This window comes from Podarcis liolepis (assembly GCF_965112155.1).
Source record: "Podarcis liolepis genome assembly, chromosome: 5".
In the NCBI taxonomy this organism is placed as follows: domain Eukaryota; kingdom Metazoa; phylum Chordata; class Lepidosauria; order Squamata; family Lacertidae; genus Podarcis; species Podarcis liolepis.
The window spans coordinates 99602205-99627803 of NC_139556.1; the positions used below are offsets into that span (position 1 = coordinate 99602205).

Here is a 25599-nt window from a genome sequence, read left to right on the forward strand (position 1 = left end):
GGGTCACCACGAGTCATCTAGTCCAACCCCGGCAAGTGGAGGTGATGAGGGGTTAGGGAGCAAATTGGTGAGCGGATCGACAGTTGGGAGGGAGATGGGGGTGGTTGCTGGATGGAAGGAGGAGCGGGAGAGATCTACTAGGCAGACAGAGAGGGTGATAAAGTCGATTCCTGGGAGCTGCCTTTGGACACTGGTGGCAGCAAAAGACTGATTGTTGCAATACTAAATAGGTGCAAATGGTCAGAAACGGGGTTCTTCTTAGGGGCGGTCAGGGACACAGAGGTAGCACACCTGCTTTGCATCCAGAAGGTCCCATGTTTGATCCCTGGCAGCATCTCCAGGTAGGGCTGTGTGGTGCAGTGGTTAGAGAGTGTTGGATTAGTACCCAGGAGATCAGGGTAAAAATTCCCAACTCACTGGTTAGTCATCTCACCTCAGCTTCACTCACCTTGCAGGGCTGTTGTGGGGGATTAAATGAGGAGGGGGAGAACTTTGTAGGCCACCTTGGAGCGAAAAGTTGGATATCAAGGCAATAAATTGGGCAGGGAGCGTCGCCTGCTTGAAACTCTGGGGAGCTGCTGCCAGCCCGTGTAGACAGTATTGATCTAGATGGACCCGATGCTCAGCTTTCTAGCTTCCTAAAATAGGCTTTGGGCTACAGAAGGGTCGTGGCTCAGGAGCAGAACACCTGCTCTGCATGCAGAAGGTCCCAGGTTCACTCCCAAGGCAGCACCTTCCAGTAGCGTTAGGAGACGCCCCCTGTCTGAAACTCTTCAGAGCTGCTGCCAGCCAGAGTTGACAGCATTGGGCTGGGTGGCTCAGTGGATCTGGCTGAAAATAACGTACAGGGTTCTTCTGCGCCATATCCCCTCTTCCTGCTGCTGCTTACAGGGTCTCTCTGAAAGCCATCCGAAATCTGCCGTTTATCCATACGGATGGAGATAGGAAAATGCCCTGCAAATTTCTGCCTTGGCCTCGTCTTTTAGCCATGGTTGGTGGGATGGAGGGAATTGTAACCAGAGGACTTAGGAAGGATGAGGTGACGATGCTTCTGCTTGTCTTGTTCTCAAACAGCCGGCTCACAGCCTGACCGCAGATCAGTTTTGCCTTGGCCGTTCAGAAAGCCTGAAAATTTATATCCAAAATGCACCAAGTGACTAAGGAGACCAGCAAGGATACCAGAGGTCATCTAGCCCAACCCCCTTCGATGCAGGAATCACAACTGAAAAATCCCTAGCAGATGGCTGCCCAATCTCTGCATAAAAACCTCCAAGGAAGGGGGAGTCCACTGCCTAGATATTTATAGCGCACCTTCTCTCCAAAGAGGCGGTGTTTGTGTCTTGCCGCTGTACCTTCCCCACAACCTTGCGAGGCAGGGCTCAGGGAGAGAGGCTGGAGCCAGGTCACAAAAGCGAGCTCCCTGGCTGTGGGGAGATTCGAAACTGGGTCTCCCCCACTACGTTGCACCGGTCCTCTGACTCTGCTCCGTGCCCTGGAAATATCTCCTTGGGGTGCCTGATTCCGGATGGCATGGCAGTGTTGGTAGGGGGTGATGTTTAGAGGCGCCCCCCCCTTGCAACCAGCGCAGCCTCTGCAACATTGCGAGGGCTGTTGGGTGGGGCACTCCCCCCCCCTCCGCCTGCAGCGTGACAAAACGCCTTCGGGGAGGCGGGGGAAGCCCTGAGCACCCACCATCCACATAATCCGCGTGAAAACTGAGCTGGCTTCGCTTCTGAGTCGGCGTGCATGGAATTGCACTTCAGTTGCGCTGAGTGCTCTTGCCCATGCCAGCCCCAGAGCTGTGGGGAGAGTGCGGGCTGCTTGAAGAGCTGGTTCCCTATCCCAGGGGTGTGTGTCTGGGCTGGGTGGAAAGGAACCCCCCCCTTGTGTGTTCTCTGGACATCTCCTGAGCTCTTGACCACCTGCAACAGGACACACAGGTAAGGCTTTGATATGGTGCCATTGGAATCTGCTTCCGATGCGGGAGGGGGGATTGCTGGGAAATGTGTGAATTGGGAACAGAAGACAGCGCCCCTGAGCGTGTGCAGAGTCCCTTTCCTTCAATACTCGGTACGTTGGAAGCAGCTGGCACAGATCAATGGCCGGGGAAAGAATTTGCAAGCAGGAGGGTGGGGGGGGCTGCAAAAATAACATCCCTTTTCATAGGAAATCAGCACAGGGCTCAAAATGTGATTTAGGTGTGTGCAATGCTCAGCAGTGAACATGGGGACATTTGGACTTAATGGTCATACGGTAAACGTGCCCCCCCCTTAAATGGTCTTTTGTGTTATTTCACTTGCTCTGGAATGTGGGGGGCTGCGTTCGCAGACCTCCTGTTGCTTCTGCAAAGTGGAGTCCTGCACTCCTGCTCTGAGCGCTACGCCGGTGATGTTGCAACGCTGATAACGGAACAGTACGAGAGAAAACGGCGGTCCGTAGCTTCCCGTTGCTTAATAATCATATTTAACGACCACTCATATCTAATACGCTTAGAGTACAACACTCGACAAAGGGGTGAGAGTTTTAAAGGGCTTAAAGCTGGGGTTTGAAAGAGGGATGGGGCAAATTCATGGAGGGAAACGGGTCTCTCCCTGTATATTTGTCATGATGGCTCTATGGAGCCTCCAGTTCAGTTGCAGGATACCTGCAGGGGGAGATATTGCTGGGCTCTTGCCTTTCTTGCCCTGCTTTTTCGATGGAGGGAAAGGGGCTTCCCAAAAGCATATTTTTTGCCCCCGTGAGAAGAGGGCGATCTCTTCTCTGACCCAGCAGGGAAATCCTTGTGTTCTTATGGTAGGCTTAGCGTTATGCAGATAATGGGAGACTTGGCTTAGTTTGGTTTAACAGAATAGGTTTGTCTAAGTAAGCTTTAACAGAGCATCAGAGGCAAGAGAGGAGGGGGACCACGTATATTCCTCAATCCGTGCTGTAAAAATGTATTTATTAGCGACGTGTTGTGCCGAAAATGTGGACAGGGACATGCAAATGTGATCCAAAATGCACAGCCCATCGAAAGCAATGCAGTACACAGTTAGTTCCCTGCCCGGGAAGTGGACAACGGCTTATGTGCAGATCTCGTTGGCTGTATCGGGATGCAGGGAGAGGAAGGCAGAGCTGGGGAAAGATTGCTTTCCTAGAATCATAGAATTGCAGAGTTGGAAGGGACCCCACGGGTCATCCAGCCCAACCCTCTGCAATGCAGAAATCACAGCTAGAGGAGTCCCTGGCAGGCGGCCACTCGACCTCTGCTTAGAAACCTCCAAGGAAGGAGAGCCCACCGCCTCTTCTGGGAGTCTGTTCCACTGCTGAACAGCTCTTACTGCCAGGAAGTTCTTCCCGATCTTAAGTGGAATCTCATTTGAATCCACTGGTTCTGGTCCGGCCCTCCGGAGCTGCAGGAGGAAGAACCGAAATGTTTGGGAAGAGGGAGCGGCGAGAGGAAAATGTGCAAGGCTGTTTAACAGGCCCATCTAGCATAGCATCTTTTTTCCGATATGGTCATGTATGTATGCTATAAAATGCATGTCCATGTGTAGGGCTACGGTGCCCTTTTGCCTGTAATCTGTCATTATTTTTTCAGAAGCTGAGGGCTCACCTGCTCTGCTGCTTAAACTTAGCGGGTGTGTGTGTTTGTGTGCTTGTGGAGCCCTTTAATCAAGAAAAGTCCATTCCAATTCTGCATAACTATTTCTCCCCATCACCATTTTCCCAGGCCAGTAGCAATGTCCTGCCTTCAAACCACGCTTAATTTTAGAATACGAAGAAAATCTCAGAAACTTATCTGCTGCTCTCCCCTCCTTTCCAACACTTGTGTTCTGTGTGTGTGTTTTTAATAAACAATGCGTTTTGTGGAGTCTCTGTGTCCCCTGCTGTTGGAATTGAGGCAAGCTTAGAGCAATTACATGCTTGCAAGTAAAGGGAGAGTAAAGGGAGAGAGGTGGCTTGTCGGAGTGAAGGAGGGCAAAACCAAACCATTGCTCTGTTTGCTGACACTCTCCGCGAAGAGCAGATTGCTGCAAAATGGGGAAGAGAAGCAGAACCGCAGGGGAGGCCGGACTTGCCCATTTCTGCCTTCAAAAGGTCTTAGCATCTCAGAGTCAGGGCAGAAGCTGTGTATGCAGAAACCTCAGGACTAGGTCCATGCCTGGCATCTCCAGGGAAAGCGCAGAGAGAACGGTCAACAGTGTGATGCAGCAGCAAATAAGGCTAATGTGATCCTAGGCTGCATCAACAGAAGTATAGGGTCCAAATGAGGGAGGCAAGAGTGTTGCTCTCTTCTGCCTTGGTCAGACCACACCTGGAGTCCAGGGTCCAGTTCTGGACACTAAGTAATAATAATAATAATAATAATAATAATAATAATAATAATAATTTATAGCCTGACCAGTGGCTGGGATTCCACAGCCACTCTGGGCGGCTTCCAACTGAATATTAAAAACAACACAGCATCAGACATTAAAAACTTCCCTAAACAGGGCCGCCTTCAGTTGTCTTTTAAAAGTAAAATAGTTGTTTATTTCCTTGACATCTACAGGGAGGGTATTCCACAGGGCAGGCGCCACCACCAAGAAGGCCCTCTGCCTGGTTCCCTGTAACCTCACTTCTTGCAGGGAGGGAACCGCCAGAAGGCCCTCGGTGCTGGACCTCAGTGTCCGGGCAGAACGATGGGGGTGAAGATGCTCCTTCAGGTCTACTGGACCGAGGCCGTTTAGGGCTTGAAAGGTCAGCACCAACACTTTGAATCGGGCTCAGAAGGATTCCCTTGGAGGTGGTGGACTCTCCTTCACTGGAGGTTTTTAAACAGAGGTTGGGTGGTCACCTGTCAGGGGTACTTCAGCTATGATTCCTGCAAATCGGGGTTGGACTAGATGACCCTCGGGGCCCCTTCCAACTCTACAATTTCTTGATTCTGAATGTCGGCCTTGACCGATGGCTCTGCTGGCTGGAGCTGATGGGACTTGTAGTCCAGCAATATCTGGAGGGCCAAAGACATGTCCCCCCACCTGATGTCAGCAGTGCTGAGCTAGACTGGCTCTGACTCAGAGCACTGGGTGCACCCGGAGCCAAAGGCTGGTGGAACAGGGGCAAATAAGGAAATCTCTCTCCTCTTCCGTCACTGAGTTGAGCCCAGGCTGGGTGGGGAGTCAAGAGGTCCTGTTTTGGGGGGACATCCAGGGCACCCCATCATCTCTCTAGGCGGCAACAGGGAAAATGGGGCGCTCTCCGGCTAAGCTCGCAACCCGGCTCCTCTGCGCCTGCAAAGGCACAAGCGGCACAGTTTGATTTCATTTATTTACGCACAGCATTTTATATCTTGTAAAATATTTCTGCAGCTCCAGCTGACTCGCTAAGCCATCGTGATGCTTTTGCTCTGAAAAGTTCTGGCAGCTTCTCCAGGATTCTGTCTTTTGTGCATACATTTTGGCAGCCAGTCCAGACATTCGGTTCTTTTAAACCAAAACAACATCTGAGCCATTTTTATTTTTTTCTGGGTGGGTGGGTGTTGTTTCAAAACCCCAAAAGGAAAAGCTATATGTTAGTGAGACTTTAACCCTTCCCCTCTGGGAGGGGACAGTTGCTCCTGTGTTCGAATCCTGCTTGCAAGGTTTCCCATTTGGGCATCTGGTTTATGGTTACCAGACGTCCCCGTTTCCCAGGGACGGTCCCCAGATTTACAAATCTGTCCCCGAACAAAATCCATCCCTGGAATTTATATTTTAAGTGTAGATTTATAACTCACCAAGATAAGGTGTGCCTGAAGTTGTTCGCTACAAGCTTGAACCGCATGCTTAGAGCTATTTCAATCTATATTGTATCCCAATATTTCTGCCTATGTTTACTTGCTGTTGCATAGATAAATGCATGAACCTGACCTTTAGAACTTTGTAAGTAAAGCATGTTAAAACTTTTTTTAAAAGTGTAGATTTATTAGTAGGGAATGAATGTTGCGTGATTGGTTCAACGGCACAAGACACATCATATGGGGACTTCCGGCGAGGCAAAATGGCGGGTGCCACGGCAGCGAGCAGCTCCTGAAGCCAGCCAGAGCCAACTGCGCTACCAGGCTGGCTCCGGGCTGCTGAGACTGCCACTGTCACTGGCGAGGGGGAACCAGGGACACCCGGCGCGTCAACTGGGGGAACCGCTGACACCCCCCATGACCCAAATTGAGCCAGGACCGAGAGCGCCCGGAGCTCAGCTGGCTGCCCAGTGGCACTCCGGGGCCAGGAAAAACCCGGAGCCGATGCAGGGAAAAGGAGGAGAGGAGAAGGAGAAGGAAGAGAGAGAAAGAGTAAGGAGGAAAAAGAGGGGAGCCCCAACCTTGCCGCGCCGCTGCCGCTGAGGAGGAGAGGTGGGAGAGCACCGGGAGGGCAAGGACATGTGGCCGAGCCCAGGCCCGACCTGAGCCTACTCCACAGCGGCTAGCGCTCCAAGAGAGCCCAGAGGAAGGCCGTGTGACAGAGGAGACCACAGAAGTGAAGATATTACTTCTTATTTTTTAAAAAAATAACTTTTTTAAAAATATTTTTTTTTCTCTCTTTTCCAAAAAAAAAAAGTGTCCCCGGATTCTTTGAAAAAAATCTGGTAACCTTAATGTGGTTGGCCACTGTGAGGATAGTATGCTGAACTAAGATGGGTCCCTGGGCCTGATCCAGCATGCTTTTTTGATGTTCTAACGTAAAAAGGAGAAGGAATATACCTGGAACTTCTTTTCTTCCCCCTTAAGTATGGCATCTCTGCTCCCGCAATTGCAGAGGAAGATTGGTTGGGAAGACTTTAGCCAGGAGATGCCACCCAAGACGGTTTTCTCTCTCTCTCTTTTTCTCTCTCTCTTCCTCTCTCTCTTTTTCTCGCTCTCTCTCCCTGCACTTTCCACGATGCCCGGCTGGAATTTTGCACAGCCAGTGCAGGTGGGGAGGCAGTTAGGTACCCAAGATATAGCCCCCCCTCCGCCCCCCACCCAGGCCTTGATGAATGCTTGTGGACAGGCAAACGAAAGCAATTCTCTGCCACGAGACAATCTGTCAGCTCTCTGACAGGGTAGATTTCCTCAGATGGATGGAAAGACCGTAACTCACTTTGCGCTTTGGGTATGTACACAAGCGTGATTAATATCAAAGCTAAATTGTCAATTGGAGGAAGACGGGTGGTTTGGCCAGATATGGGGAAACAGGTAAGCAATCTGCTGGGCTTTTGATGGATGAGGTTGTCAGGTGCGTTGAAGGACTTGTTTTAAATAGGGATGTTTTACAGAAGGAGGATATGGAGCATTGAGAAATCTGCAAACAAACCCAAACCTCTGCTGGCTCCAATATGTATGTCTGTATACTCTCAGTTGGTCCCCTTCATATACAAGGGGCAGACCCAGGGAACTGGTCTGGTCTGACCTGCTTCTTCCTGTAACCCTTGCATAAAAGCTTGGTGGCAGAGCAGTGCTTTGATTGAAGGAGGTCCCATGTTCAGACCCTGCCAGCATCTCCGGGTAGGGCTGGGAGAGACGCCTGCTGGAAACCCTGGGGAGCTGCTGCCAGTCTGTGCAGGCACTATTGAGCTACATGGGCCCAATGGTCTGATATTCTGCATAAGGCAGTCAAATTCAGCTTCCTATGTTCCTAAAAACGCCTCGTTTCATGTCTTGGACTCCCAGCAAATGTTTGAGCTTGCGTGTGTGTGTGTACACACACACACACAGACACACACACACACACACACATAAATATACACAGTCATACCTCAAGTTGAATGTGCTTCGGGTTGAGCGCATTCAAGTTGCGCTCCGCGGCAACCCGGAAGTAATGGAGTGTGTTACTTCCGAGTTTCGCCACTAGCGCATGTGCAGACACTCAAAATGACATCACGCGCATGCGCGGAAGCGGTGAAACGCGACACACGCAGACGCGCCGTCGCATCTTGCGTTCCATTCGGGATGCAAACAGGGCTCCGGAACGGATCCCGTTCGCATCCCGAGGTACCACTGTGTACACACACACAGTGTACACACACACACACACACACACACTTTTATTTTGCTTTAAACAAATACAGATAAGTATAAACAAGCAAAATTACAAAAGAAAAATCCTTAATAGTAATAATGGAAAAAGCTAAGAAAAACACTACAAAAAATATCAAAGTACATGGCATAAAACATAAGCTATTATGGGAAAGAAAAGGAAAAGGAAAGAAGGGGGGGGGGGATAGAAAAGAAAAGATAAAAAAAGAAAAAAGGAGAAAAATGAGCCAAAACACAAGAAGGCTCGTCTACACTTCCATCAAGGTCACAACAGATCATTATTCTTATCAATTCTCTGTATCTGCATTCCATAGAATCCCTCATCTTGGTCTCAGGGAACATTTCCCTATGCTGCTTCGCAAGTTAAACACGGGAACTTCCCTTCCCAGGCAGAGCAGCTTCTCAAGGCTTGCAAGCAGTGATATCTGTTGAAGAAAAAGGATGATTTGAGGCTTATGTCTGCCTGAAACGGGGTCTGTTGCTTTGACTGTCATTGCCCAACCAGAACTGCAGTTATTGAGGGCTTTTTAAAGTGCTTTACGCTGCTCTGGTGGTTTGAGAGGGTGCTATATAAATACCAGGGTTCAGACAAGGGTCTTTCTGGGGGTGGGGAATTGAATTCAGTTCACATTTTAAGTTGAATTTATTAAATTCCCAGGTTCTGAAACAATATGAGAACTGAAGCCCCACCCTCCTCCAAGTTCACAATTATCCAAATCTACAACACTGTTCTCCAGCCAAGCAAACATTTACAAAAATGTTATTATGATATGTATTTTTGTGTTTTTATACTCTATGTCACCCTGTGGTCCTCGGATGAAGGGCAGCAGATAATAAAATTAATAAATCAACAATAAGCAGAGGAAAATGTGCAAAAAAATCAATATGAAAGCAGCATACAAGAATCATCGTATTGGGAGCAATTGCTGGCAAGTGTGTGGACGCTAGTTAAGGCTACAAGCAAAAATGTGTCTATTGAGGAGAATTTGGCCCTAAAAGTGGAATAATATCCATGAGGATTTTAAAAATAAATAAAAATTGCAAATTACTGCAGAAAAGCAACTCTGGAGAACTGAATTTAAGGCTGGAAAAATTGAGAAACGGAGAGAAATGAAATTTGCAGATACTTCCAGCCTTACCTGGGGTTACAACTTGCCACCTGTATTCAAAGAAAATGTTCCACTACTAAGTCAGCCTTCTCCCAATCCACCTGTCCTCCAGGTATTTCTGACTACAACTCCTATCATCCATGACATCTGCTTGCAAAGTTTTGTCTGCCCTGCAGCCGCAGAGATCATTGTACTGTTGCATACATAACAGAGTTGAGTTCCGGGACGAGATCTTTCCGGGAAAGAAAGGCGACGCCGTCTTTCCCATAGGGCTTAGTGGTGTGTTGCGCCAGGGCGCCGGCCTCTCAGGGGCGCCCCAGCGATTGGGGGAGCTGCATGGCTTTGCCGGCGGCCTCCCCTTTCCCTGCACACCCGCCAGCTGCGCCCCGTCAACTACCGTGTTTTTCGCTCTATAGGACGCACCAGACCACAAGACGCACCTAGTTTTTGGAGGAGGAAAACAAGAAAAAAAATATTCTGAATCTCAGAAGCCAGAACAGCAAGAGGGATCGCTGCGCAGTGAAAGCAGCAATCCCTCTTGCTGTTCTGGCTTCTGGGGTAGCTGCGCAGCCTGCATTCACTCCATAAGATGCACACACATTTCCCCTTACTTTTTAGGAGGGAAAAAGTGAGTCTTATAGAGCAAAAAATATGGTATATGTCTGGCGGGCACGCAGCTTCCTTCCCAAGCCTCCGCGGGGATTGCTCTCCTGCAGTAGCATGGGGAAGAGTTGCACCCCCCCCATGGCTGGCAGTGTGCAGCTTTGCCGCCCCCCCCAACTAGCTGTGGTCATTTGGGGGTGCTGGGCAGATATTTGCACCCCGGCGCCACATCTGCTAAAGACAGCCCTGAAGATAAGAAACTGATCTTTCTCTGTCTCTTTCTTATTTTTATCCCTTTGCTTATTTGCTGTCTTCTTCATTTTCTTTCTTATTTCTTATTTCTTGTTCTGCTTCTGTTTTTTGTTATATATTTTAATAAACCAGTTCCCTGATGATGGAGACCCGGCTAAAAGTATACTCTGAAGCAAGGTTTGGGTGTGCTATGTTCACTTAGAAATACTGCTCCCCGTTCCAAAATGAAGAACTGCGTATGACTACAAAGGAAAGAGATAGCAGTGGACTCAATCAATCAATGGACTGACTCAATCAATCAATGCATGAAAAAGAGTGCAGAATGCCAAAAATCGCAAAATGCCCACCATGCAAACAGGAAATGTTTTTAGAGTGCCAGTTCACCTTGTGGCAAAGACACAAAAAACCCACCCATTGTGCGAGCCCCACCTCTCCTTTTCACCAAATGTATATATCTCTCGCCCGGGGGAAAGACACTGAGAAGTCAGTATGGAAAAAAAATGACAACCTGCCAAGGCTCTGGAGAGATTATAATCAACCGGCTGCGATTCATTACATCTCCATTTTGAATTTTCATTTAACCTGTTTAATCGGATAATGGCACATTCGTGAATCCATCAGTTAAGCCAGTCTGGTATCTCAATTGTCGGACAGGTGCTTGTTCAGTCTTCCCCGCGGCCTCTGGCCTGTCCACTCTCTGCCATGAAAATGATTTAACGCTTCTCTGTCTATTGCTGTCCCCCTGGATTCTGCCCAGCCAGGGAGTGCGTGAGATTGCTTGCAGAGAAGCCAGGCTGCGTTCAGCGGGGCTTGCTCCCAGGTAGGCACGCAGACGATGGCAGCCAGGATCACTTGCCAAGTCGAAAGAAAAGTGCCAGGGCTTTCAGTGAGCTGTCGTGTCCTTCACCCTCCGTGCGCCGTCCAGATGTGGACTATAGTTCCCATCCACCCCAACCATCACAGTCCAAAACCAGAGGGTGCCAGCTTGGCGCAGGCCAAACTAATAGCATCAGCCTCCTTATGCTGTCTTGTTGTTGTTGTTTAGTCGTGTCCGACTCTTCATGACACCCTGGACCAGAGCACGCCAGGCACTCCTGTGTTCCACTGCCTCCCGCAATTTGGTCAAACTCATGCTGGTAGCTTGGAGAACACTGTCCATCCATCTCGTCCTCTGTCGTCCCCTTCTCCTTGTGCCCTCCATCTTTCCCAGCATCAGGGTCTTTTCCAGGGAGTCTTCTCTTCTCATGAGGTGGCCAAAGTCTTGGAGCCTCAGCTTCAGGATCTGTCCTTCCAGTGAGCACTCAGGGCTGATTTCCTTCAGAATGGATTGGTTTGATCTTCTTGCAGTCCATGGGACTCTCAAGAGTCTCCTCCAGCACCGTAATTCAAAAGCATCAATTCTTCGGCGATCAGCCTTGTTTATGATCCATCTCTCACTTCCATACATCACTACTGGGAAAACCATAGCTTGAACTATACGGACCTTTGTTGGCGAGGTGATGTCTCTACTTTTTAAGATGCTGTCTAGGTTTGTCATTGCTTTTCTCCCAAGAAGCAGGCGTTTTTTTAAAAATTTCGTGGCTGCTGTCACCATCTGCAGTGATCATGGAGCCCAAGAAAGTAAAGTCTCTCACTGCCTTATGCTGTCTATCAACCCTCTAATTAAATGTCTTTGGGTTGAAGTCAGCAATAAAGATGAGAGAGCCTTCAGCACCTAGAATAGAAATCTGAGGCGTGGGGGAAAGCTCTCCTATGCATTGCTCTTAGTTTGCAGCCTTTGGTCATGCTGTCGTGTGACCAAGAGACCCTGCCTATTAGTCTTAACTACGGCTTGCTTGATAGCAGCCAGTTTCATTCATAAGCTATAGTTTGCAGTTGACTTTTCTCAAGTAACCGCAGTCTGTTGGGTTTGGACGAATGCCAAAGTGAGGTTAATTAAAAAATTCAAGTGGCAGTTTTCAAACTTCCCCAGGGAAGCTTGAGCTTCTTTGTAGCTGCTCGATTTTGGTGATATTTATTTTCAGCGCTGTGCATTTCTCTAAAAAGGTATGGCTATCTTCTTTCCATTATGAGGTATTCTTGCAGGCACAACTGACAAATGGATAGCGGAAAGTCGCTTTTACTTATCTTTGTCTCTTTACTGTTCTTACTCGTATCTCTTTGCTTAGTTGCTATCTCCTTCGTTTTCTTTCTTTCTTATTTCTTGTTCTGTTTCTGCTTTTTTGTTGTATGTTAAAAAGTTTTAATAAAACTATATTTGAAGAAGAAGCTAATTTGGCCTGATTAGATAGATTTTAACACTTGCTGGATCTAGGGATTAATTAGAGTTTGGCACCCACAAACTCATAACTATATACACACACATCACTCTCCCGAAGGCAGAAATAAAGAAGAAGAGAAAGCACAATGTCCTTTTCCACCATCACGGGCCAACTAGTCAATTTTTAGCTTGTGTGACAAGGTAAAGGTAAAGGGACCCCTGATCATTAAGTCCAGTCGTGGCTGACTCTGGGGTTGCGGCGCTCGTCTCGCTTTATTGGCCAAGGGAGCCGGCATACAGCTTCCAGGTCATGTGGCCAGCATGACTAAGCCACTTCTGGCAAACCAGAGCAGCGCACGGAAACACTGTTTACCTTCCCGCCGGAGTGGTACCTATTTATCTGCTTGCACTTTGACATGCTTTTGAACTGCTAGGTTGGCAGGAGCAGGGACCGAGCAACAGGAGCTCACCCTGTCGTGGGGATTCGAACCGCCGACCTTCTGATCGGCAAGTCCTAGGCTCTGTGGTTTAACCCACAGCGCCACCCGCGTCCCAGCTTGTGTGATACCTTGGTTTTATTTCTAAAGTTGAGCCTCTGGTACCTCCTTTCTTAAGCCTTTATAGGGGGGCTATTCAGTTTGCTTCCTCCTCCCTCCCCGTCAACTGCATCTAAGGCCAGTTGTGATCTTTCTTAAGCTATCGTCGCAGCTGCTCTTCGACTGCATTCGTAGAATCGTGGAATTGGCCGGGGTCCGAGGGTCATCCAGCCCAACCCCCTGCAATGTGGGAATCGCAACTGAAGAATCCAACCTCTGTTTTAAAATCTCCAAGGAAGGAGAGCCCCCCACCTTCTGAGCAGCTTTCGTTTGCTTCAACACAACAAGCAGTCCGCACAACTCGAAAGCTTACATGCTTCTCCACCATTTTATTTTTCCCCCAAAATTTTTTATTCATTTTATAACACAACTAAACAACACAAACAGAAAAACAAACAATAAAAACAAATTATTGTCTTATCCTTATTTTTTCTAAACATTGTTAGGTGAGCTTCCCCAATTCCCCCTGTCTGATTTTCATTTTACCTCATCTTTAGCAGTTTATCATAATTTTTAACCATTTTTTTATCACGCTTACTTTTACCATAAAAATCTTCGTATTTTATCACTTACAAATAATACCATTTTAAAATAGACTATCTTCTACTTCTAACCCTACAGCCTATATCCACTTCCAAAGTTATTCTAAGATTTAAATATTAACATATTTTTTTCAAATATTCTTTAAACTTCTTCCAATCTTCTTCCACCGCCTCTTCTCTCTGGTCTTGGAGTCTCCCAGTCAGTTCGGCAAGTTCCATGTAGTCCATCGTCTTCATCTGCCATTCTTCGATAGTTGGTAAATCTTGTTTCTTCCAACTCTTCGCTAGTAATATTCTCGCAGCTGTTGTGGCATACAGGAAAAAAAAGTTCTTTTGGGGGATTTTACACCCCCCCCCCATCTCCACCATTTTAATAGAGAGAGAGAAATATCTCTGATATCAGGGGTTGCCCACCTATTTCGGTATAGCGATTAAATCAAATGCCAACAACTGGAAATGCAATTGGTGATAAAAGCCTGTCTGTGCTGGTCCCGGGGCGTGGTCCGAGTCCAGTCTGAGGTCGATGGTGAGGTATGGAGGCTGTCCATCAAGGCTGAAGCGGGGTCCAAGGCAAGGAGTCGAGTGTGGTCAGGAACTCTGACAGAAGAGCAGGACAGGGTGCTGGCACAAACAGGTTACCACCAATGTTGCTCCCGCAACTTGAGACTGGCTGGCCCTGAAGCATAGGGCGGCCCCGGTCCACAGGTGACTCGCCTCTCCTGGCCTGGAGGCGAGCACTCCTCCTGCGGGAACTTAGTTCCCTCCGTCTCTCTGCCCTGAGCCTCTGCAGCTCAGGAAAGGCTGGAGGGTTACTGGACCCAGAGGCAACCTCAGCTTCCCCTGATGGGGCTGAGAGTGGAGCACCTGCAGGCAATGGGTCCTCCATCACCTCAGGAGCCAGAGCAGACTCAGCTGGTGCCTGCACCTGAGGATCCGGCACAGGTGAGGACCCTTCAGGTTCAAGCCCCAGCCCCTGCTCAGCCGGCCTTGGAGGCAGGGACTCCTGTGCAGGCTGGGATTCCTCAGGTTCAGCCTCTGAATCCGATTCCCAGGCCATCACACTGTCCTCAAGCACACACACACACACACACACACACACACACACACACACAGAAACAACCAGCCAGTTTTTCTGTTTCTCTGCTGCTGCTTATCCTTCCCTTCTTGAACCTGCTGCCCTGCAGGTATTTTGGACTAGTTTCATGACAAAGTCCCTTCCCTGCATGCAACAGCTCCCCATGTTCCTAGAGGGTGGGGCACAAGATCTCCATGCAGAATCATAGAATTATAGAGTTGGGAGCGTTCCCAGGGGTCATCTAGTCCAACCCCCTGCAATGCAAAGCCCCGGATTCAATTCCTTATGCCTCCGAGTCATCATGGGCTGTGCTCAGCTAGATAAACCATTAGTCTGTCGGTATACCATAAAGCAGCTCTCTTGAGGACTAAGAGTGTAAATGGATGGGTGCAATCGGAGTAGTGAGCCCGAGTATGCTCACTGTGTTGTTTAGATGTGACTCTTCTCTTGCAGGAAGAAGAAGAAGTTCTGTGCATCTGTGGCCAAAGTCAGCTGTGTACAGCTCCGACTGGCAGGAACCCAATAACGTCACTAACCCACCTCCCAATGTTTCTGAAAACTTATTCTGCTTTTGGAAAAAGAAAGGAGAGGAACAAATGTACTGTAAATTTAATTCAGTAATGTGTGTGCGGCATTTTACTAATAAAAAGGGCAGACAGTCTGCCTGGAGCATGGAGGGGCGGAAGCCAGGAGCAGGGCTGATGACTGAATCATCCTATCTGCCAAACACGTTGTGAAGGCAGGGGCTTTATCCTGCTCTGTGCTCTTGCTCATGTCAGCCCCTGCACACATTCTGGGTTAGCCCTGCAGGGGCAAAATCATCCAGTGGAGGACGAGAAGGATGGGGGCTGGAGCTTGTTCTACAGCAGAGCTGAATAATATTTATGGTCTCTAACCAGCTTGTATAACCTAGACAGCATCTTAAAAAGCAGAGACATCACCTTGCCAACAAAGGCCCATATAGTTAAAGCTATGGTTTTCCCAGTAGTGATGTATGGAAGTGAGAGCTGGACCATCAAGAAGGCTGATCACCGAAGAATTGATGCTTTTGAATTATGGTGCTGGAGGAGACTCTTGAGAGTCCCATGGACTGCAAGAAGATCCAACCTCTCCATTCTGAAGGAAATCAGCCCTGAGTGCTCACTGGAAGGACAGATCCTGAAGCTGAGGCTCCAAGACTTTGGCCACCTCATGAGAAGAGAAGACTCCCTGGAAAAGACCCTGATGTTGGGAAAGATGGAGGGCACAAGGAGAAGGGGATGACAGAGGACGAGATGGTTGGACAGTGTTCTCGAAGCTACCAGCATGAGTTTGACCAAACTGCGGGAGGCAGTGGAAGACAGGAGTGCCTGGCGTGCTCTGGTCCATGGGGTCACGAAGAGGCGGACACGAATAAACGACTAAACAACAACAACCATCTTGCATAATGCAAATTAATTAATGTACATGCACGGTTGATTAGTAAGGGTGTGGGGAATCTTCGTCCTTTATCACCTGGCATTATTCCATACAACTGAGTTACAATTGCAGGGCTGCGTCCTGTACAAGCTGCAACTGAGAAAGTTTGCCGCTCGCTGCATGATTATCCCATGGCTCTGGGACTCGGGCCGTTTGCAGAGAAGGAGCTTTGTCCAGCACCGTGATGGATTACAGGGTCCTTAGGACTGGCTGACGGCTGCTTTTGCAGGCATGCGTTGCCTAGTTGTCTTCCCTTTGGGTTCTGAGGGACTTATCAGTGGCGTCGCTCATGTTCAGACAAACTACTTGCGCATTCATCTCTTTGTGAGCGCCGACTGTATTGTTTGCTGTAATTATGCTTCCAACTGTTCGGCTTAAGCATTTGCAAATTTTATTCCGGTTAAGCCCCATAGGATCCCCACCGGCAGAGGCTTCACTAGCAGTTTGCCAACTTAGACAGCTGCAGAAGAGGATTAGATGAATCTGTGGATTAGGCTCTCAATGGCCCAATGGTAGTGGGAAGCACAGGTGGAGAATGTGCCATCGCACTTAAGGTCCTGCTTGTGGGAATACCAAAGACATCCGGCCGGCCACCGTGAGAACAGGTAAAGAATCATAGAGTTGGAAGGGACACCCAGGGTCATCTAGTCCAACCCCCTGCAATGCAGAAATCTCAACTGAAGCATCCATGGCAAATTACCATCCAACCTCTGCTTAAAAACCTCCATGGAAGAAGAATCCACCTCCGAGGGAGACTGTTTCACTGTCAAACAGCTTTTGCCATCAGAAACTTTTTCCGTATGTTTAGTTGGTGGGTTCCTACAAGGCAAGACACAGCAATAACAGCAGGAACCTTTATTGAACTACATAACTGGGAAACAGGGGCAAAGCAACTGCTTATATACATTCCTGGAAGCCTGGGCCACTCCCACTCCCAACGTGATTGGCTATCTAAACTTCCAAGCTGCGAATCACGACTCAAGAGTTCAAGGGCCAATGGCAGAGGCCCAAATCCTGAAATGTTCTGTGATTGGACATCATGTATCGAATCAGAACACAGGAGCTCAGAATCCTTAGTCCAGACTCCAGCTCAGGCAAACACAGACCACTGAATACATAACAGTTGGGATCTCCTTTCTTCTAACTTGAAGCCATGGGTTCGAGTCCTACCCTCCAGAGCAGGAGAAAACAAGCGTGCTCCATCTTCCCTGTGACAGCCCTTGAGATATTTGAAGGGGGCTGTCTTATTTCCTGTCTGTCTCCTCTTTTGCAGGTTAAACATAGCCACCTGACTCAACTGTTCCTCATAAGGAGGCAGGGTCAGATGGTCTGTGGCCTCATCCGGCAGCCAGGCTCTTCTTAACTCCTCTCCTCTCTCTTTTTCCAGCTCGGGGCCATGTATTCCTCTGTCAACTGCTCCCACTTGGAATCAAAGCTACCCACCCTGGAGCTGTTGGAGAAGGCAGCCTACAAGGACCTGTGCAACGACAGCAGTCGAGAAGAGCCTTACTTTGACCCTGAAGACCTGAACATGACCATAGAGGAGCTCCGCCTGAAGTACTTGGGGCCTCGCCGGTCGGGGTTCTTCGTCCCCATCTGCACCACGTACCTCCTGATTTTCGTGGTGGGCGCCGTGGGCAACGCCCTGACCTGCCTGGTCATCATCCAGCACCGGTTCATGAGGACGCCCACCAACTATTACCTCTTCAGCCTGGCCGTCTCCGACCTGCTGGTCCTCCTCCTGGGCATGCCGCTAGAGATCTACGAGATGTGGAGCAACTACCCCTTCCTTCTGGGCGCAGGCGGCTGCTGCTTTAAGACCCTGCTCTTCGAGGCCGTCTGCTTCGCCTCCATCCTCAACGTGACGGCCCTCAGCGTGGAGCGCTACATCGCCGTGGTGCACCCTCTCAAGGCCAAGTACGTGGTGACCAAGAACCACGCCAAGAGGGTCATCATCACCGTCTGGGTCCTGTCCATCATCTGTTCCATCCCCAACACCAGCTTGCACGGTATCCAGACCCTCCACGTCCCCGCCCGGGGGGTGGTCCCCGACTCGGCCACCTGCACCCTGGTCAAGTCCCGCTTGATGTACAACCTCATCATCCAGGTGACCACCATCATCTTCTTCTTCGTGCCCATGGGCGTCATCAGCGTCTTGTACCTGCTCATCGGCCTGCAGCTCAGGAAGGAGAAGATGCTGGAGGCTCTGGAGGCCAAGTCGGCCACCAACTGCGACTACCACAACATCCGCCTCCAGCAGAAGAAAGTCCGCAGGAGGCAGGTGACCAACATGCTGTGTGAGTTGAGGGGAGCCCAGGAGCTGCGTGGGATTGTGGGAAAAATATGGGGGGGGTGTTACTTGCTTTCTTCTTATTCCCAGAACTAGGGCTACAGTCTTTGCCGTTGTGTTCCCATTCATTACTTTCACCAGTGAATGTGGTGTCAGAAAAGGCATATACAGTGGTACCTCGGGTTACGTACGCTTCAGGTTACATATGCTTCAGGTTACAGACTCCACTAACCCAGAAATAGTACCTCGGGTTAAGAACTTTGCTTCAGGATGAGAACAGAAATTGTGCTCCGGCAGCATGGCAGCAGCAGGAGGCCCCATTAGTTAAGTGGTGCTTCAGGCTAAGAACAGTTTCAGGTTAAGAACAGACCTCCGGAACGAATTAAGTACTTAACCCAAGGTACCACTGTATTATTTTATTGTTGGGGAGGGCGGGATATAAATTAAAATTTATAAATTAAAATTTATAAATTAAAATTTATTATTATTATTATTATTATTATTAGCTGTCATACTGCCAGGAGCTGGTGATGTACCTTCTCTGTACAGCGGTAGCATGGTTCTCAAATAATAATAATAATAATAATAATAATAAGAAGAAGAAGAAGAAGAAGAAGAAATTTTATTTATACCCCACCCTCCCCAGTCACTCAGGGCGGCTAACAACAAGTTGATTGAAATACAACTTAAAAAACAAGATTAAAATACAACATTAAAACAATTTAAACATTAAAATGCAGCCTTAATCCATTCCAGAATTCCATTCCAAAACCAAGGCACGCTTTCCCTTAGAAAGTAATGCAAAACAGATTCATCCATTCCAGACTTTAAAAAACAACCCCTAAAACAGCAATTTAACATGGATTTTACTATCTAACGAGACCATTGAGCCATAAAATGAAAGCAATAATCAATGTCCTGCACTATAAAATAGATAAGATAGTATTGTAGATGATAAAAAATTAAAATTAATTTTTTCCCCTTACCTGCACTGATGATAGTCATTGTTTGGATGCGGTTTTTTATCCATTTCCGCAGTCACACAATCAATCAGTAGCCAAACTGGGTTCCACACAGTCAGGAAAACAAATTAAACGAAAAAGCCTCAAAAACAAATAGCAAAACAAACGGCAAAAACAAAAGCGCCAAACGTAATCTGTTCCGGAGGTCCGTTTGACTTCTGAAATGTTCGAAAACCAAGGCGCAGCTTCTGATTGGTGCAGGCGCCCTGGAAACAATAGCTGAAAGCCGCATTGGTCGTTCGGCTTCCGAAAAATGTTCAAAAACTGGAACACTTATTTCTGGGTTTTCAGCATTTGAGAACCAAGGCGTTTTGAGTACCAAGGCGTTTGAGAACCAGCACAATATTATGATGGAAGACTGGGAGAAGTTGTGGAAAAAAGGAATTAAATTTACAGCATGTAGTGTATTAAGAGAAAATTTGATGAAAATGATGTATAGATGGTACTTAACACCAGTGAAGCTAGCAAAAATGTATCATAGTCATGATAATAAATGCTGGAAATGTAAGGGAAGAAAAGGAACCTTTTACCACATGTGGTGGACGTGCTGCAAGGTAAAAGACTTCTGGGAAAGGATTTATAATGAACTGCAAAAAAGTGCTGGAAAACACATTTATTAAGGCGTTTGAGACCCAAGGCACCACTATATTTCAGCTAAAACACACCATTTGTAAATGTGTGCGCGCACACAAACACATGCATGTGTGGTGCTGGAACTCAGCATGAATGCCACCCTTGTTCTCTTAAAGCAACAATGGCATCTACCTGAGAAGGGTTGGACAGTGGCGGAGTTTCATGCTCTGGCACCCCGGGGGTGTGGCGCGCCACCCACAGGGGGGTGTCACATGTCCTGGGCGTGCGCCGCGCCGCCTGAGGGGGCGTGGCACCCAGCGGGGGGGGGCCAGCCACGATCCCCTGGGATCACGCTGCCAGGGACGGTGCGCTCCCACCGCACTCCTCTTCCTCCGCCAGTGAGGTCGGAACGGAGTTCTGGCTGAAAAAAAGCCCTGGGTCCGTAGTTTAAATTAAACATTAATTTCAGCATAGGCGAAACAGTGGGATTTGTGGGGAGGGCGACATGGCAGGGAACTTTCTGTAGGAAAGCTGATGAGAAACCAAGTCCTCAATTTAAAACAGAATACTTTCCTTCTTCTCCCACCTCACCTCCATTGCTTGGGGGGGGGGGAGGCGGAGAGCTTTTCCTGTTCATTCCCCCCCCCCCCGGTTGCTGATCATCGTAGAGAATTCTCTGCCTCTCTCTGATTTTGTCATTAAATTTCCCCCTGTCACAGCGGAGGCGAACACCCCTTGGAGCAACGCTATTCCAGCCCAATCCAAATGAATAAACAGATTCGAGTTTAAAATTATATACGCCAGAATATTCCCCGGTGTGAGGGAAGGTTGTTCCATGTCCTCCTTCGCTAAATACACAGTAAAGGTATACCAATCTGCTGTAAATGTGCCCTAATTTGTTAGGTTTCCTGCCACAGCTAACTGCCATGCTCTCTTACACCACGTTCCTTCCAGAACTTTCCAGTACTTTTGCTACTACCACCAAAGAGGCCTTGGGTTCCTAACTGCCATTTCCTCGATGGCTTTAAAAGAGGATTAAGAAAAAATCCCGCCATGATGACGATGCTCCGCAGGGAAAGAGTGGTCTAATAAATAATAATAATAATAATTATTATTATTATTATTATTATTATTATTATTATTATTATTAATACCCCGCCCACCTGGCTGGGTTTCCCCAACCACTCTGGGCGGCTTCCAACAGAACACTAAAATACAATAACCTATTAAACATTAAAAGCTTCCCTAAACAGGGCTCCCTTCAGATGTCTTCTAAAAGTCTGGTAGTTGTTGTTCTCTTTGACATCCGGTGGAAGGGCATTCCACAGGGCGGGTGCCACTACCGAGAAGGCCCTCTGTCTGGTTCCCTGTAACCTTACTTCTCGCAGCGAGGGAACCGCCAGAAGGCCCTCGGCGCTGGACCTCAGTGTCCGGGCAGAACAATGGGGGTGGAGACGCTCCTTCAGATATACTGGACCGAGGCCGTTTAGGGCTTTAAAGGTCAACACCAACACTTTGAATTGTGCTCGGAAACGGACTGGGAGCCAATGTAGGTCTTTCAGGACCGGTGTTATGTGGTCTCGGCGGCCGCTCCCAGTCCCCAGTCTAGCTGCCGCATTCTGGATTAGTTGTAGTTTCTGGATCACCTTCAAAGGCAGCCCCAAGTAGACCGCATTGCAGTAGTCAAAGCGGGAGATAATCAGAGCATGCACCACTCTGGCGAGACAGTCTGAGGGCAGGGAGGGTCTCATCCTGTGTACCAGATGGAGCTGATAAACAGTTGCCCTGGACACAGAATTGAGCTGCGCCTCCATGGACAGCTGTGAGTCCAAAATGACTCCCAGGCTGCGCCCCTGGTCCTTCAGGGGCACAGTCACCCCATTCAGGACCAGGGAGTCCCCCACACCTGCCCACCCCCTGTCCCCCAAAAACACTACTTCTGTCTTGTCAGGATTCAACCTCAATCTGTTAGCCGCCATCCATCCTCCAACCACCTCCAGGCACTCACACAGGACCTTCACTGCCTTCACTCGTTCTGATTTGAAAGAGAGGTAGAGCTGGGTATCATCCGCATACTGATGAACACCCAGCCCAAACCCCCTGATGATGTCTCCCAGAGGCTGCATGTAGATGTTGAAAAGCATGGGGGATAGGTCTTGTGTTCGAATCCCGCTTGGGGTTTCCCATAGGAGGCACCAGGTCGGCCACCGCGAGAACAGGTGTTCTCCTCTCTCACAATCTTCTCTCTGCCCCTCAGTTGCGCTGGTGGTCGTCTTTGGGATCTGCTGGGCTCCCTTCCACACCGACCGCCTGGTCTGGAGCTTCGTGACCCACTGGACCGACCGGATGCTGGGGATGTTCCAGTACGTGCACATCATCTCGGGCGTCTTCTTCTACCTGAGCTCGGCCGCCAACCCCATCCTCTACAACCTGATGTCCACCCGCTTCCGGGAGATGTTCAAGGACGTGATGTGCCGCCGGCGCTTCCAGAAGCTGGGCTCGCGCAAGCACTCGCCCAGCAGCACTCGCGTCACCATGCGCAGCACCGTCTCCGAGCACGTCGGAGGAGGCGACGGCCAGCCGCTGTCCGACCTGGAGGACTACGAGGCCGACCCGGAGAGGGACGAGGTGGAGGAGTGCGAGGGCCCTTTCCTCTGAGGAGGAAGCCACGAGTCCAGCCGCACATGTCTTAGGAGGACGGAGCTTTCCGCTTGGGCCGCGAGGCACCGCCGGCGCTTGGCGGCGTTGTGTAAAATAATGCGTTGGGATGGGGGCCTGGTCCTGCCTGGACCCGCGTCCATCCCCGGCTGCTTCGCCCTCAGGAACTCAACCGCGTTACGAACAGAGGGCTTTCTTTTGTAAGGGGCCACACATGAATGTCTTTCTCGGCCCCTCGTTGTAAAATCGTCACCGTCACAAAGGGTGTGTGGATGTGAGTGCGAAGGGGACCCTCGTTTCTGGGTTCCCTAATCCGGCTTGCGCTTTTAAAAACGGCCGCTTCTGACGCCGCCTTCAAAATGGCGGCCGCAAAGAGGACGGGGCGTGAGGCTGCTCCCAAATCCATGCGCAGTGAGGCACATGGCGGGATGTTCTAGAAAGTTCCGTGGGATTTCCACACCCTTTCCCCTTTCTGATTTCGGATTCAATCTAAAAGAGATTAGGGGAGGGGAGTTTGCCCTTGGCGGTTCATGGTCCCTGTTTTTCTAACTGTGGTGGCCCCGCGGCTGTCATGTGCTTGGTTTGAACCTATTTATTTATTTATTTTGTTGCAGTGATATTCCCACCTTTTTCTCCAAAGGCAGTGTTAAGTTGTGGGTGAACATATCAGAGGACACAGCGATTCTTCAACAGCTCTTGTTTATTCACAGGCCAGAACAGAACTGAACTGAAGGGTTCAGCCAGCCTGCTTATATAGAGCTCCACTACAACGCAACTGTAACCGTTTTCTGTAACTATCCAATCACTGAATGCCACTTTCAATCCCCTATTTGCATATGTGGACCTGAGTGAAAACTATCTACAGTATCCTCCTGCTGGCCCAGGGTGAGAACTTCAGTACGTAACAGGCAGCATGCATGGTTCTCCGCCTTCCCTCCTGGTTTATCCCCTGCACAACACCCCTGCGAGGTAGGCCAGTCTGAGGGGTGGTGAGGAAACAAGATACTGGACGCTGTATCCGTCCTTCATCCCTTTCAGAAGATCACCCAGTGAGCTTCACGGAGGAGTAGGGAATTGAACCCTCGTCTCCAAATTCATACGCGTGCGTGTTGGCATGCTGCTTCTCTACATCTGCACAACTGTACGTTTATTTCTTTATTTTTCTAGGCTTCGGCACCCTGCCTTTCCCTCACGATGTTTCAAATGGCTTAACCCAAAAGAAAGTATTTTTCAGTTTTAAAGAAAGTAAGCATAACTCAGGGTTGCCATACGTCCGGAGTTTCCCAGACACAGCCAGCAATTGGCCGTCGGAAACAGAGTCCGGGCGGAAATCGTTTTAAACTTCTGGGGAAATCCAAATGTATGGGCAACCCATGTCGGCACTGTTGTTGTTCCCTTAAAAACAGCTCAAAAACTGTGTGTGTTTTTTCGAGATTTTGCAAGAAGCAGAAAAACTCAGCAACTTTGGACAAAACTAATAAAAATAAAGCCCAACATTTGATTTTCACTTTTTGAAATATGGCAAATTACTCCAGAAGAGACCAGGCCCCAAGAAGGAGCTGAATGCAACATATATCTTTTGTATTTTGTTATCAGCCAGGTTTTTTTTAATCATCATAGGCAAATGTGATGCTAGGGGCATGACTGAGGTGGAAAAGATTGTGGGTGGGGGGGGGGGTTGCTTGGAGAAGATGGATATTGATAATTTTTTTCTCCCTGTCTCACCATACGAGAACTCAGGGGCAATGAATGTTGGACGATTCAGGACAGGCAAAAGAAATTTGTTACACAGTGCATAGTTTAACTGTGGAACTCCCTCCCACCAGAATGGAGCAATGGCCACCAAGTAGAATGAGGACTGGGACACATCCAGGAAGGATAAAGGCCGTCAGTGGCTACTAGCAGTCAGGAGGTCCCTGAATTCCAGGTTCTGGGAGTCATAGGTTGGAGTTGGGGTCTTCTGGTGCCACTTGTGGGCTTCTCAGACCTATTTTGGCTGGCCACTGTGATCGTAAGAAGGTAAGAGATTTAGGGCGGTGCGAGAGGTTCCCCCGCAGGGCGCTGAGCTGAGGGGGTGCAAAATCGAGAAGATCCATAATTAAATTTAAATTAACATTTTTTATTTCTTTTTTTAAAATTCATTTTTATTCAATTTTCCACTTTAACAATCCAATCACATCACATTAAATAATCCAAATTATACATATACATATCAAATAATCTGAATATTCTGCCAGATTATAAATAGGACTTCCCATGCTTCAAGTTTGGAGGGTTCTGATCATCTCACATTTCTACTGCTTTTCATAGTCACTTCCAATGGTTCCTCTAATTCTTTCTGTTGTTCACCTTCCTTCTTTCACGGCCTCTGAGTTGTTCCCACAAGCGAGTTAAAACATTTTTTATTTCACTAGCCAAAGACCACGGCAACATCCCAAGAAGAGGGGAGAAAACAAAACAAAACAAAACAAAACAGCAGTCTTTATGTAGGCAGTAAAACCATGGTCAGATCCACCAAAATTCCTTCTTACACAGAATAAAAAGTAATTCTCAAATAAAATGTGCAAATTAGATTGAGTACAGTGGTGCCCCGCAAGACAAATGCCTCGCAAGACGGAAAACTCGCTAGACGAAAGGGTTTTCCGTTTTGGAGGTGCTTCGCAAAACAAATCTCCTATGGGCTTGCTTCGCAAGACGAAAATGTCTTGCGCGTTCCTACGGGGTTTTTTCCCTTCCCCCCCCCTTTTTCTAAGCCGCTAAGCCGCTTATCAGCTGTTCCGATAAGCCGCTAAAAGCCGCTAATAGCGCTAATCCGCTAATCCGTCAATAGGCTTGCTTCGCAAGTCGAAAAAACCGCTAGACGAAGAGAATCACAGAACGGATTCTTTTCGTCTTGCGAGGCACCACTGTATATCCATTCGGGAGTGCCCAATTTTGGCCTCGCAGGGGATACTGAGGCGTTCTCAAAGTAATGGAAGGATTAATTAATAGGATTAATAAGAATACACACAGAGGCTTGAACCAGCAAGACTCTGGGAAGGGTGCGTATAATAGTCTCTCCCTCCACCCTCCGGCCCAGGTCGTTTTATTCACAAAAGAACTTTTTACAGAGTGTTCGTAAGAACCAATCAGATTTCTTCTGAGCAT

The 25599-nt window shown here is 48.5% G+C and overlaps 1 protein-coding gene across 2 annotated transcripts in view; it reads left to right on the forward strand.

Annotated features, from left to right (window-relative positions):
- The window catches only part of NMUR1 (neuromedin U receptor 1), a 31980-nt gene extending 7053 nt beyond the window's left edge, over positions 1-24927 (forward strand). For both annotated transcript variants that reach the window (XM_083504388.1, XM_083504387.1), the window contains exons 2-3: positions 17297-18206; positions 22052-24927. In XM_083504388.1, coding sequence (XP_083360514.1) covers positions 17306-18206; positions 22052-22452 — 1302 coding nt within the window. In that variant the 5' untranslated portion in view covers positions 17297-17305 and the 3' untranslated portion in view covers positions 22453-24927. The remainder of the gene's footprint in view (positions 1-17296; positions 18207-22051) is intronic.
- Positions 24928-25599: the final 672 nt, after the last annotated feature.